The sequence below is a fragment of a genome, unplaced genomic scaffold (assembly GCF_019419815.1).
Source record: "Pyrus x bretschneideri cultivar Hongxiangsu unplaced genomic scaffold, Pyrus_bretschneideri_v1 Contig26, whole genome shotgun sequence".
NCBI lineage: Eukaryota > Viridiplantae > Streptophyta > Magnoliopsida > Rosales > Rosaceae > Pyrus > Pyrus x bretschneideri.
Genome location: NW_025999568.1, coordinates 3,582,321 through 3,596,537, shown reverse-complemented (window position 1 = coordinate 3,596,537; position 14,217 = coordinate 3,582,321). Strand labels below are relative to the sequence as shown.

At 35.4% G+C, this 14,217-nt stretch overlaps 1 protein-coding gene across 1 annotated transcript; it reads right to left on the bottom strand.

Annotated features, from left to right (window-relative positions):
* Positions 1-12,609: 12,609 nt before the first annotated feature.
* Positions 12,610-13,704, bottom strand: LOC125478743. The gene is made up of 3 exons (XM_048587252.1): positions 13,511-13,704; positions 13,220-13,282; positions 12,610-13,075 (listed from the first exon to the last, which is right to left on the bottom strand). Exons 1-3 carry the CDS (start codon positions 13,580-13,582, stop codon positions 12,875-12,877), a joined length of 336 nt encoding a protein of 111 aa, XP_048443209.1. The 5' UTR covers positions 13,583-13,704; the 3' UTR covers positions 12,610-12,874.
* Positions 13,705-14,217: the final 513 nt, after the last annotated feature.

Below are 14,217 nucleotides of genomic sequence, written 5' to 3'. Positions count from 1 at the left end.
AGATCGATTCATCCTGGACTACCCACGGATCTCACTAGATATTTTTAGTGACCTGTTCTGGTGCCAATTGAAAGTCCTAGGATGGGTACTAACTTAACTAGAAATATAAATAAATTTCAACTTAAAACTAGCTCAAATTGTGATTTATGTTAATCAGTTATGCAGCTCTAATCCTACACAAAATATCCAACATAAATATAAAGAGTACGCACATGATGTAGGATTTTACGAGGCAAAACCCACCACTGGGAAAATCCTCGGGCTACCAAGCCAGGAAGCACTAAGAAAGAAGGAATACATAAAGACTTACAAAAAACTCATCAACCAGACACACATACCAGTTGGCAGCTTTGTATTCGCGCTAGGAATACATAAAGACTTACAAAAAACTCATCAACCAGACACACATACCAGTTGGCAGCTTTGTATTCGCGCTTTGCTACTCGATCTTTCTTCAGTCTTTGAGTTGAAGTGGCACGACACTAACACGATCGTCAGTCACCTTTTCCTCGAACCTTGCAAGATACTAACTCGATCATACAGAATGTTTATATGATGAAGTGTTTGGTTGAAAAATCACTCAATTACGAAAATCACAAGGCACATTTTCATAATTGACATTCAATAAAAAACCAAATGAAAATCAGCATGAAAATAATATTTTCTCTTTAAAAACACATGCTGTTGAAACCGTAAGATGGCAGCGACATAAAAATAATTTTTCTTTAACAAAAACACACTGTTGCCTTTAGTTACCTTTTTTTTTTTTCGAAGAACAAAAATTTCATGCATATACGGCTTCCCCAAAACCAATTTCAAACCTTCCTTATAAACCCTCAAGGCACGGGAACCAATTTGGAACTGATAAGATTTCATAACTAATAATAGGTTTTAGCTAAATGACAATCCTTTTAAAACCACAAATCCTAGATACACACGGCAACAACTTTTTTATTTTTATTTTTTATTTTTTAAACAATGACAACCATGCAATCCATTTAGTTGGATGCGATCAGATAAGTCTTTTGAAAATACAATCAATTTATCTTGAAAGTAGTTTTAATAAAAGACCTATCTCAAATACAATATCATGAGATATAGATGAATGTAATTGGATGCATGCATGCAAACATACCTGAATGTGTATCTTGTTCACGTAACATCTTCTCATCAAAAGAGTAAGAGACCTCCCTAGACTTAAACAATTACAATTGAAAATATATAACAAGTCTAAGCTATTACAGACTCATGCATTTTGTCAAGAATTGCCAATATTGCACTAACAGTAGTAAAGTGGTATGCCACATAAGGAAAGTTAGTTAGGCTTGGCCTATAAATTCTATTGTACTGGTTTGCTCTTGCTTTAATGAAAATCACTTCATATTCTTGTCTCTCTCTCTCTCTCTCTCTTTTGAGTTCTTACTTTCTCTCATTAAAACTTACATTGTTTCATCTTACAAGATTATCAAAGTTTATTGCCTTCAAGAGTGTTTTACTACTGTTAAGATGGTATCGAGCCAAGGTTCTGCTGTGAATTGGAGAATTTTTTGCAGTGGAGCTCGGTGGTCTGCATTATGTTTCGAGCGATTCTTCTGACGATTTTTGCAGTACATTATTTTTCTTAAAGCTTTTATGTGTTTTTTGAGTTCAATTAGGGATTTTAGTATCAAGATTGTCAATTTTTCTTGATCAAGTGGTAAAGATAGTGTAATTTCTTGATTGAATATTGAAAAGTATATCAAGGCCAATGGCAGATTTGTTGTTCTTGACTTTGAACAGGTTCTGAATTGTGAAAAGCTGATGCTATCAATTCAGTTTGTGATTGATTGAATTCAAAGGGCGAAGCCAATGATTCTGATATTTGATTTCGATTTTTTCTTGGAAATTTTACACAATTATAGTTGGTTTGAAGATTATCATGAGTTCTTCTACTGTAAATATTGAAGGGTTATTGGGAATGTTAACCATAAAACTTAATGATCATAATTACACTAAGTAGGCATTTCAATTCAAGTCTGTGTTGAAAGGTTACAAGATTTTTGGTCACTTTGATGGGTCTGATGTATGTTCTTCTAAATTTATGGTGAATACTGAAATTGGGGTCACTAAAGAAGTCACATAGGCTTATCAAGAATGGGAGTCCACTGATTTGGCACTATGAAGTCTTTTAATTGCAGTTCTCTCTGATGATGCTATAGAACATGTGATTGGTTGTAAAACAACAGAGGATGTATAACCTAATCTTGAAGAAAGATATGCATCTGTGTCTAAAATTGGAGTGAAGCATTTAAAGATTGAGTTACATACAATTCAAAAAAATGGAGATTTAATGGATAAGTATTTGTTGAAGCTTAAGTCCATTAGAGATCAGTTAATAGAAGTTCATTTCTGACAATGATGTGATAATTGTAGCTCTTGCTGGATTACCAAAGAATGTGCTACAATTAGGACTGTAATTCTTGCAAACGAAACTATTGTCACTATGAAAGAATTCAAGGCTTTGCTTCTTGGTATTAAAAGAGAGAATGAGATGGCTATTAATTCTCTTACTCATAATATGTCAACTTTATACATGAATGGAAGTTCACACATGGCAGGAAGTTCACATTGTGGAACATCTAGCTCAAATTCTTCTGATATTGAATCAAGTACTGGAGGTTGTATTACTGCAGTTCTTTTAATTCCTTTTGGTCATCAATCATAATAATTTTTTGGTTCTCAACAAGCTGGATCTTATGGACCATAGTCACTCAATTAGTTTGGATATCAGTCCACTAATTTATCTGTATACTTTCCTCTAGGTTCATAATCAAGTACCTTTATTTCCTGGTTATGGTACTGGTTTTCTAGGCAATATGAATCAATATCAGTTTATGAATGGTCCATCTCAGGGTCTTGGATCTTCTCAATTTTCTGGAGCTTCTTAGGTTTCTGGTGGTCAACAACAACAACAAGGGTCATTTTCTAAAGGACAACAGAGGAATTATGGTAATTATAAGTCAGTAAGGGCAAGAATTCAAATGGCTTCAAGCAGAATAGTGGGTTGAATGGAAATCCTAAAACTTGAACTCCTCAACAACATGAGTGTCAGATTTGCCAGAGAATGGATCACACTGCACCAAATTGTTTTTATAGGAATGGCCAACCTCCTGCAACTGGTTTCTCAACTGTGTGTCAGATTTGCTACAAGAAGGGACATAATGCATTGAAGTGCTACCACAGAGGAAACTATTCTTATCAACCTAGTGGTTCTCCAACTTTTGTTGCACCAATCTTTACTGCAACTCCACCAATGCCTCAGATTCCTCAAATGTCATATGTTCCTGGTCTTTTTATAACACATCACTCATATCAAATTCCTAGACCTTCAGTGGATGTGAATAATCCAAATTCTTTTGCAAATAATCAAGGTTCTTCATCTGTTCCAAATTCTTCAAATGTCATATGTTGTTATTGTACATAATTTTTCATCTATTCCAAGTACTCCAACATGGATTTTAGGCACTAGTGCATCTCACCATATTACCTCTGATATTCCAAGCTTAAGTAATACTATACCATTTAAAGGTGCAGAGACAATTAAGATTGGCAATGGTCAACGTTTGCCAATACAAAACATTGGTTCTACAATGATTTAAACTCCATCTAGTTCTCTTGGGTTAAAACATGTGCTACTTGTTCATTCCGTTGTTGTTAACCTTATATATGTTACTCAACTGTGTAAAGACAATAAGTGTTGATTTATTTGTGATGACACAGTGTTTTTTGTGCAGGACAAGGTAACAAGGGAGATTTTGTACAAAGGAAGGATTAAACTTGGAGAACTGTTTCAGATCCCTACATCAACATTTCCTTCTGCAATAGCTTTTCGTAGATAGCTTGTAAAGTCTTCAGTTTGGCATCATAGATTAGGACATCCAATCAATGAAGTTTTAACATTTATGCTAGCTAAATCTCAAATCTCTCATGCTATAGATGATGTGCATAAAATGTATACTACTTGTATTCATAGGAAAATAGCTAAGAAACCATTTTCTGTTGAGTCAAGTAGTTTTGATAGAATTCACACAGATGTATGGGGACCATCTCCTGTAAAATCTATTGAGGGATTTAGGTACTATGATACATTTTTGCATGATTGTACAATATACATGTGGATATTTCTACCATTCAATAAATCTAAAGTCTTTTCTACTTTTGTTCAATTTTACAAATTTGTTGAAGTTCAATTTGGTATAAGTATTAAATCTTTGCAATTTGATTAAGGTGGAGAGTTCACTAGCAAGGTTTTTAAGGATTTCGTTGCTTCAAAAGGAATGACTCACAGAATTTCATGTCCTTATACACCACAACAGAATGGTCTTGTTGAAAGAAAACGTAGGCATATCATTGCGATTGCTATAACATTGATGGGTGTTGCAAGCTTACCACAAGAATTTTGGTTTCAAGCATGTGCTCATGCTATTTTTCTCATTAACAGGATGCCAAGTAGAGTCTTACAAATGAATTCTCCCTTTTGTGCTCTATATGATAAGCCACCAAAGTTACAAGGCTTAAAAATATTTGGCTCAGTAGTTTACCCTTACTTAAGACATTACAATGATCATAAACTTCAACCTAGGTCATCTGTGAGTATATTCTTGGGTTATGCATCAGGCTATAAGGGAGTAATTTGTTATAACTTGTGGTCAACAGATTAATTCTATCAAGACATGTTCTTCATGATTAATCAATGTATCCTGCTAAGTGTATACAACTAGGTTCTAGATAAATGATATCACAGAGGCCATCTATGTCACATCCAACAATTGTTGTCGATTTGGTTCAACCTGGTCTACATAATACTTTACCTAATAAGGGTCAATGCATGGAGTTTAGTTCTTCGGTAAAAGACTTACATGGCACATCTAGCTCAGGTACAACCCTAGCAAATTTACAGCGATTTGAACTATGGCTTCACAGAGGTCTGAAAGATCAAATTCTCGTGTTTCCTCTTGAACACAAAATTATACTTCAAACTTGTTGCCTATCCTCAATCTTGCACAACTTTAGGTACTTTTACCAATCTCTCATTATGATAATAATCATTTTTCAGATGCATCAAGAACAGTACCTTGTTGGAAATGTGCCCTAAAGCCAATCATATGATGATACTTTATGGACATTTCATATGTTAAACTAATCTAGTTTAATATAAAGGGCAAAGATTATTGTTTAAATTCATCTCATATCAATGTTATATGCTTAAACGATAAGTCCAAGGAATATGTAATTGGGAGAATGTGATCTAAAGAAGTGAGATTCATGAAACCATTTTCTTTTGTATACATATCCTAAACATTCCTGATCATAGGATTGCCAATTGGGCATTGACAGTCCGTTAAGAATAGTACGTGCTATGTCTTCTCTTAAGGAGAGTGACTGGTCTCGAGTCATTGGTGTGACTGACACCAAGACAAGCATGTATGTGCTCAATAGAGAATGAGTCCACTAAACGCGATCAACAAGGAGTTCTCATACTCATGTCATATGAGAAATCATGGTTGGGATAATGCAAAGTAGTCATTTGACCTGAGGCATCATAGTTGGCTTGTGGTTAGGTCCTTGATCTTTGACTATGTCAAAGTCACCCCGTCAAAGGGTGTCCACGGCATAGTTGAGGTTAAGCCACTTAGTCGTGGAAGCAAGTGAATGCACAACAAGGGATCTCTAACCTTTAAACCGTTTGAAGGAGCATATCTGGCCAGAGTATGAACGAGATCTAGGAAGTTGTTCCAAATCACATTCAAGGTAATCATATAAGTAAAAGAATCACATTGGATAGTAGACATGAATAAACTATCAAACCAAACAATGTGGTCAAGCGTATTGTATTAGAGAAAGACCGTATTGCATAGTAATCCTAAATTGAATAGGTTATCCACCTTTTTTGATTAGTTGGGTAGCCATGATATATTTCTAGGTGTCACTCATGGTTTGTGGAAGTCCTAAAGGTGTATAATCACTAAAGGGAAAATTGAAAGTATGGTTTGTCGAAGAGTTTTAATCGTCCACTGCCTCGTTAAAATGAACCTAATGGATCATACACCGTGTAAGGTAGAAATTGAAGAAACAACGGAGATGAGTAAGGATAATTAAATTGTTTAATTATTTATGGCTATAATTAATTAACATGTTAATTAATCAAACGAATAAGTTCGTATTAGACCTTGGGTTAGTTTTGGGCCTCAAGGTCCAATGGGATTTGAATGTCAAGTCTAATAACTCAAGTTGTATGACAACTTGATAACAAAAAGGGCTTGAAAGCCCAATAAACCCATGAAGGTCGGCCATAAGAGTGAGGGGTAGTGAACTTGGCTTAATTGCAAGTTTGCCACTCAAATGTGAGGTGGTATAAATGCATCTTTATAGCCATTTCATCATTAAGGTTTTCTTTGAGGAAATTGGAGAGAACACAAGCTCTCCTTTTCTCTCTAAGAGGTCGGCCACCCTAAAGGAAAACAGCTAGCAATCTTTCTTCCTCTAGGTTACTCATCTCTTCCTCAATGCTCTCTTTGGTGTGGAGACTTAGAGGTTCCCTATTTTGGGAACTTGAAGAATCCATTCCTTCATCCATCCAAGAAGTCATGGAGCCAAGAAGCAAAGTTCTTCCATCCACATCCATGGAGTCAATAAGCAAAGAGACTAAGGAAAGAAGGCCCTCACATAGGTGAATATCCTTTGCTAAGCAAAGAGGTTCTTCAAAGGTATAAAAGTTTCTCAATTCCTTTCTTTAAGATTTGAGTTGAGTCTTGGTTCACCATAATTACTAGGCCTTGAATTTCAAGGGTAAAGTTTTGTTTTTGAGTGCATACAAGCATGATTCCGCCTTTTAATTGTTAATTGCATGCATAGATGTTGCTCAAATGAACTAGTTTTCACAAATATTTCTTTCAAGTGGTGTCAGAGCCTAGGTCTAGTAGTTGGTGAATCCTTTTGGGTTTTGTAGTTCATTGTAACATACCACATCGACCATGGGAGTGGATCTTGTAAGCCTTATATGTATATTCTCATCTGTACCTAGCACGAGAGCTTTTGGGAGCTCATTGGCTTCGGATTCCATAGGAACTCTGAAGTTAAGCGAGTTCGCGTGAGAGCAATCCCAGGATGGGTGACCCACTGGTAAGTTATCGTGTGAGTTCCCAGAAACAAAACCGTGAAGGCGTGGTCAGGGCCCAAAGCAGACAATGTCGTGCTACGGTGGATTCAAGCCCAGGATGTGGTGGGGGCCCGGGCTGGGATGTGACATCATAGTCTTTGATTTGAATGTTGTAATTGTTACAAGCTTTATTCTTGCTTCTTTGAATGTAAATTTTGCTTGAAAATTTGCCATCTCAAATGTTGTAAATGTAGTTCATATGAGCACGAATTTTGGAGCTAAAATTTGGTGCCATGTTTATGGGGAAATTCGGCCAAATCCAAAGGGTGGATTTTTGGGTTCATTTTTGTCTTGTTAAAAGTGTTTTAAATTGACTTTTGGCACCCTCTAAGTACCCTAGGATGTTAGCCCTCTATTGATTAGTGAAAATTTGAGTTTTATTGAGTGAAAACATTCATGGAGCTCTTATGGGTTTTCATGGATGTTCTTCAATGTTCTTGCTTTGCTCTTGATGTTCATACCAAGAACAAAAGGTTTGGTGTTTTGATTCAAAAAGATGTTTGATTGTTTATTGGTTTTTGTTAGTGATGGATGATATGAATTTTTAAACATCACCCATACCTATTTTACTATTCATACCATACCAATCACTACAACTTTCAATCACCTTTCAAACAAACAAATCAACTCACACTACCTTGACCGGTCACCCCTATAATGGGGGTACTTTGGGGTTTTATGCAATTACATAAAGTTTTGATACTTTTGTGTATTTGCACTTTAACCCGAAAATTTACGTTTTTACGTAAAGGCCTAAAATCACTAAGGGACAAATTGTTTTGTTCCTTTAATGAAGTTTTTGCATTTGTTGAAATTTTTGGGTTCTAGTTGTAATTACATGAAGTAGTGGACTTTTGTGTTTTTACAAAGTGGCCTCAAAAGTTTGTGTTTTGCTATAGAGACCAAAAAGTTGAGGTTATTGCATTTTGGCCCAAATTAGTAGAGAACAAAATAGTTTTGTATCTTTAAATGAGAAATGGATTTTCATTTCATTTAGCTCCATCTAAATCAATTATATGGATACAAAAACCAAATGACAATGTTGCATTCAAGTTTAATTAGTTAAAGCGTTAATTAATTAAAGAAAGGGTGATTATGAACCCAAGCCTATGATAATTGAGCTATGTGAAGGCCATCTCTCAAATTTGTTTGAACCATGAGAATGTGTAGATTAGATTTTGGTTGTAATTTGATGTGATCAAATGTTGTAAAAGATCATAAGCTCTTCTTTACTTTAAAGTAATTTGTTTTGATCAAATGTTGTAAAAGAGCATAAACTCTTCTTTACTTTGAAGTACTCCTTTCTTGTTTTATTTGATATGCATGAAATTGGAGTAGTAGGGTCCAACGCCCAATAAGAAAACACGCCGTAATGTGATTAAACATGTAACTAAAATTAATCACCATCCCTAGACCGAGATCCAACACTAAGCTCGTGTTGGATCGAATTAAAGGTTCATAGTCATCATAAGGCCCTAAGGCAACTATATAGTCCATCAATGAATGCAAAGCTTATGTTAGTAGTACCATATATTCTTGCTTTGAAAACCGTTTTACAAGCATAGTGGGAGTATCATATACTACTAAATCGATCACATGGACCAATAGTTGTAATAAGACCAAATTGTTTTAATAAGATTAAAATGCATGCTTATATGTGATGAGACCTAAAAATCCTCAACCAAAACATTATTAAGTTGAGAAGCATGAAAGTGCTTTGAACACTCTTTTGTGGCCTTCGACCGTGATAGGCTTCGATCATTTGTGACTCATACATCGACTTCACTCTATCATGGGGGAGTACAAAGTATATGCTTACACTCAGGAGGAGTTCTATACGCATACATGATGTTGTGAAGGTAGGCAACGAGAATGATCAACATCATATCATCGTGAGGTTGTTCTTGAACCCCCTACCCGAACTTGCATGGTGGGAATGACTTAACTAAGTGCAATGGAGCCAACATCCTATCATTGTGAGACACCATTCTCTAGAGGCCAAATAAGATGGGTACATACATGAGATGTAAATGGGTAAGCGTACTCTCATTATTATTAATGCTAGCCAAAATCATATCATTGTGAGATTGGCTTGTTAATAGTGAGCCTCCTATACCCTACTAAGAGTTTCCTCCAAAACTCTCGAATTTTGATGAGGGATATGGAATTTGCCAAAAATAGTGGGAGGTGCTATTTGATTTAGAGAACTAGATCAAATAGCTTAAAATCAATCAATTTATATTCATTATGTATCTATTTACCAATATATTTGCAAAACGCTATCCAAAACTTGACAAAGAAAAGCCGAAGGCTTTAGTTTCCGGACTTGGTACCATAATCCCATAGATTGTCTTGAATGGATTGTATATGTACCTAAGTAGTCTCATCCTCACAATCTTCCTATTGATACTATATCAATGGAAGAATATATTAGATAAGTCTATCATAAAGAGGACAAAACAAACAACTAGTGCTTATTCCTTTGTTGTATGAACAAAGTATCTTGAGAAGATTAGCACAAAGACATGGACACTTGTAGTGTCATAATTCTTCCATTACAAATCATTGTATGAAGAAATAAGAGTTGCTTTGAACAACTCTTAGTTAACGCAAACACTTGTGCTTGTTTCTTTGTTACATGAACAAGGAACTTGAGAAGTAAGCACAAGGGCATGGACACTTTATGAGCCATGATTCTTTACTTACAAATTGTTGTATGAAGAAATGAGAGTTGCCTTGAACAACTCTTGAAAGTTTGTAATCATGTTTAGAACATAATGGTTGATTGACAAAAATAGTACATCAATATGGACTTATGATGATTTTGAATCATTGAGTGTTGAAGTGTTAAACCACTTCAGGAGATGGAAACTAGGCAAGGACTTCACCTTTGAGTCCCTATTCAAATGGTTCACTAAGTTTATTGTAAACTATATAGTGAATAATAACCGCATGCTCTTCAAATCGTTTGATGTGTATAACACAATTGAAATAAGTTTCAAGAGAAATAGTGGAAGTTTAGGGACCATGACTATTGTAGTAAAGGGAGAAGTCAAATGAAGAAAACGAAATAACTCCAAGGGAACAAACTTTCTTTATGAAAGGATGGACATTGGAAGAGGTATTTGCAAGAAATGTCTTGCAAGTGTCAAGACTTCTACTTCAATGCTTGATTCCATATTAGTAACTATGTTTTACAATCGTTGTAAAAGTGTGGCTAATAAGAAGTAGAAGATTAATGAGAGAAGAAAAAGTACTTCACATGGAACGTGAATAAAACATATATCTCTGTGAAAGAAAATAGTACTTATTTCCTCATATGAGAGACTTGGAGGTTCCCTATTTTGGGAACTTGGAGAATCCATTCCTTCATCCATCCAAGAAGTCATGGAGCCAAGAAGCAAAGTTCCACCATCCACATCCATCGAGTCAAGGAGCAAGGAGACTAAGGAAAGAAGGCCCTCACATGGGTGAATATCCTTTGCTAAGCAAAGAGGTGCTTCAAAGGTATAAAAGTTTCTCAACTCCTTTCTTTAAGATTTGAGTTGAGTCTTGGTTCACCACAATTACTAGGCCTCGAATTTCATGGGTAAAGTTTTCTTTTTGAGTGCATACAAGCATGATTCCACCTTTTAATTGTTAATTGCATGCATAGATATTGCTCAAATGAACTAGTTTTCACAAATATTTCCTTCATACCTAGTAGTAGTTGACATCCAATGCAAACAAGATTACAATTTGGTGCTATTGTGAGGAAGGAACCACAAGGATTTATTGATGCAAACAAGATTACAGGAAGACATCTACTTGAAGCAACCACAAGGATTTATTGATGCAAAAAGTCACAATTATGTTTGCAAGTTGGTCAAATCTCTATATGGTCTGAAACAAGCTCCAATGGCAGGGAATTATAAGTTCACTGGTGTCTTACCTTCACTAGGGTTCAAGGTTTCACAATCTGATACAAGTTTATTTGTCAAGCATGATGGAATAGACATTATCATTCTACTATTATATGTAGATGATATAATTTTGATAGGTTAACGAATAGCTCAAAGATTCAGATGGTTATTACACAACCTGGTGAACTTTTTGACTTAAAAGATATGGGGAAATTGACATATTTTCTTGGTTTGCAAATTAAGTACGAGTCTGATGGCAGTCTATTTGTCAACCAATCTAAGTATGCAAAGGAGTTAATCAACAAAGTTGGCATGAGCTCTTGTAAACCAACTTCTACTCTATCCAAACCTCATACTCAATTGCTTGTGTCAGAAGGAATTCCAAGGAAAGATCCTACTTTGTACAGAAGTCTAGTTGAAGCGCTTCAATATCTTACCTTTAGAAGGCCAGACATTGCTCATTCAGTCAATGTGGTCTATCAATATATGAAGCAACCAACTGATGCACATTTCTTTCTTGTCAAAAGGATCTTGAGATACCTGCAGGGGACTCGTGAGTGTGGAATCACATACTCTCCTTCTTCTAATATCAATATTACAGCTTTCTCTTATACTAATTGGGCAACATATATTAATACTAGATTATCAATAACTGGCTACATTGTGTATATTGGAAATAATCCAATTTTGTGGCAATCCAAAAAGCAACCAACAATTTCAAGAAGCTTAACTGAAGCAGAATATAAAGCACTAGCACACTGTACTGCTGATGTTTGTTGGATAAGGTCTGTGTTGAAAGATTTGCATGGGTTTCTGTAAAATCCTCCTTCATTACATTATGACAATCTCTCAACCTTGGCACTAATTTCGAATCCAGTGTTTCATTCTAGGATTAAACACTTGGATACAAACTATCATTTTGTCAGAGAAAGAGTTAAAAAAAAGGACATCACAATTCATTATATTCAAACAAATTCGCAAGTTGCTGATGTTCTCACCAAGGGTTTGCACAGTCCTATCTTCGTGAAACATTGGAGCATTCTCAGGCTGGGATATCCCAACTAAGATTAAGGGGGGGAGTAATAACGGAAAATATAGTGTCCATGTGTCAATAGTTGAATGGTCTATCTGTTAAGGAATATAATTAGTTGTAAAGTGGTGTGCCACATAAGGAAAGTTAGTTAGGCTTGGTCTATGAATTCTATTGTACTGGTTTACTTGCTTTAATGAAAATCACTTCATATTCCCTTCTCTCTCTCTCTCTTCTGAGTTCTTACTTTCTCTCACTAAAACCTCCATTGCTTCATCTTACAAGATTATCAAAGTTCATTGCCTTCAAGAGTGTTTTACTCCTGTTAAGAAGTTCAACCAAAACCACTTTTAAATCTTGGCTTATCCTAAATTCCTACATATTGTATTGAATAAATGAAAATTAAAGCTTCTTTCTAATCTTTATCGCACTGTCACGAAAGCCCAAAATGTGCACGACTTTGCATGAACACCGAACACGGCATATTGTTTGCAGTTGCATCTAGCATTCCCTAATTAAAACAGAAGAAACTTAGTTGCTATGGAGACCCAAATCTGCATTCTTTACAAATATCAACAATACTATACTGATAAAAATGAGATATTTGACCGCAGTATTTCATTAATCTTACGTTTAAATTTGGCACGAATCTTACTGTATTTATTTGATATGCATAAATATTTTCTCATCGCACAACCTAATAACATAATATGTCAAATTATGAACTTTGAAAAACGAAAACTATCAAAATGGGGCCGACACAGATCCTGTAAGTTGCGTTTCTTGATCGGGCGTTTCAACAATGGCCGTAGAGCACAAGCATTGGCAAGGCCTTTCTAAAATTTGAGCCTCCTCCTTCCAGTCCACAAGCTTAGTCTGCAGTTGTAGTTGCTCACCATCAATCATATACTTCATCTCTTTCACTGATCCAACCGGTCTCAATCCCTATATGCATATGCATAAGCCATTTAATTTGGAAGCATGTAACTATGGTATCAATTAGGGAGTTGTTATTGGCACTCTAAAAATCTGATTGTGCACTCCTAACAAATGTAACTTTCTTTCTAAACATAGATTATAAAACCTAACCTCGATGAATAGAGCTGTGGCTTCAGTTGGTTCCATTTTCTGAACTACATCAGCAGCAATTTCCTGCAAATATGATGAGAAACATTTAGAAGAGTACAAAAAGTCCAAATTAAAAACAAGAAGCTTAACTTGTGATCCAAGGAGCTTATATATAGTTCAGTTAACTAGGAACATTCTCTCTTGCTGCACTTAAGCTCCCGAGTTCAATTCTCCCATGCTCTAACATCACTTAATCAAATAAAAAAACATGGTGAATTATATAAGAAAAATTCATTTTAAAAAATTACCCACCCTAGCATGGTTGAGTTGCCCTTCACTCAAGGTTCTAGGCTCTGTCTCAATTGAACAGCAAACTTTAGCCATGAAATGAACAGAAGATTCAATAATCTCTCAAGCAATCCGATTGGAGGGTAGCAAATGAAGCCCATGCATACCAATCACCACCAAATCAAGTACTGTTACAGTGTTACTATACATATACATATACATACACACACACACACACACATATATATATATATGGACGTTGTTGCTGATATTTTTGGCAAAGTCACGGATTCTATAGTGACTGGTAAGCAAAGTGAAAAAACGCACAGATCCCGTGCTTCTGTGAAATTGTTTATGAGTTGACATTATTGGTGGTCGAGGGTACGTACGTAGGAGTTTTTTATGAGCTGTAAGAGGTGAGCAACTGCATGAATGGTTATTCGATTTGATTTGATATCGATGGATTGCTGAAAAAGGTTTTTTGTATTGTTCAATATTATTGACCAACTATATGATCAACAAGGTGAAAAGCTCTAACTAACTAACAATTTGATTGATGTGAACTATGGATTGTTAGATTCACTAATTAATTGTCCATGACTCCATAATCGTCACACGCATGATGGTAATAGGTTGTGAAACCAAAATGCTCGTGTTCATGATTTTACAAGCATGTACGATCAGAAGTTACAAATCTTGGAATTACCGGCTAGCGTATAAGAATATTATGA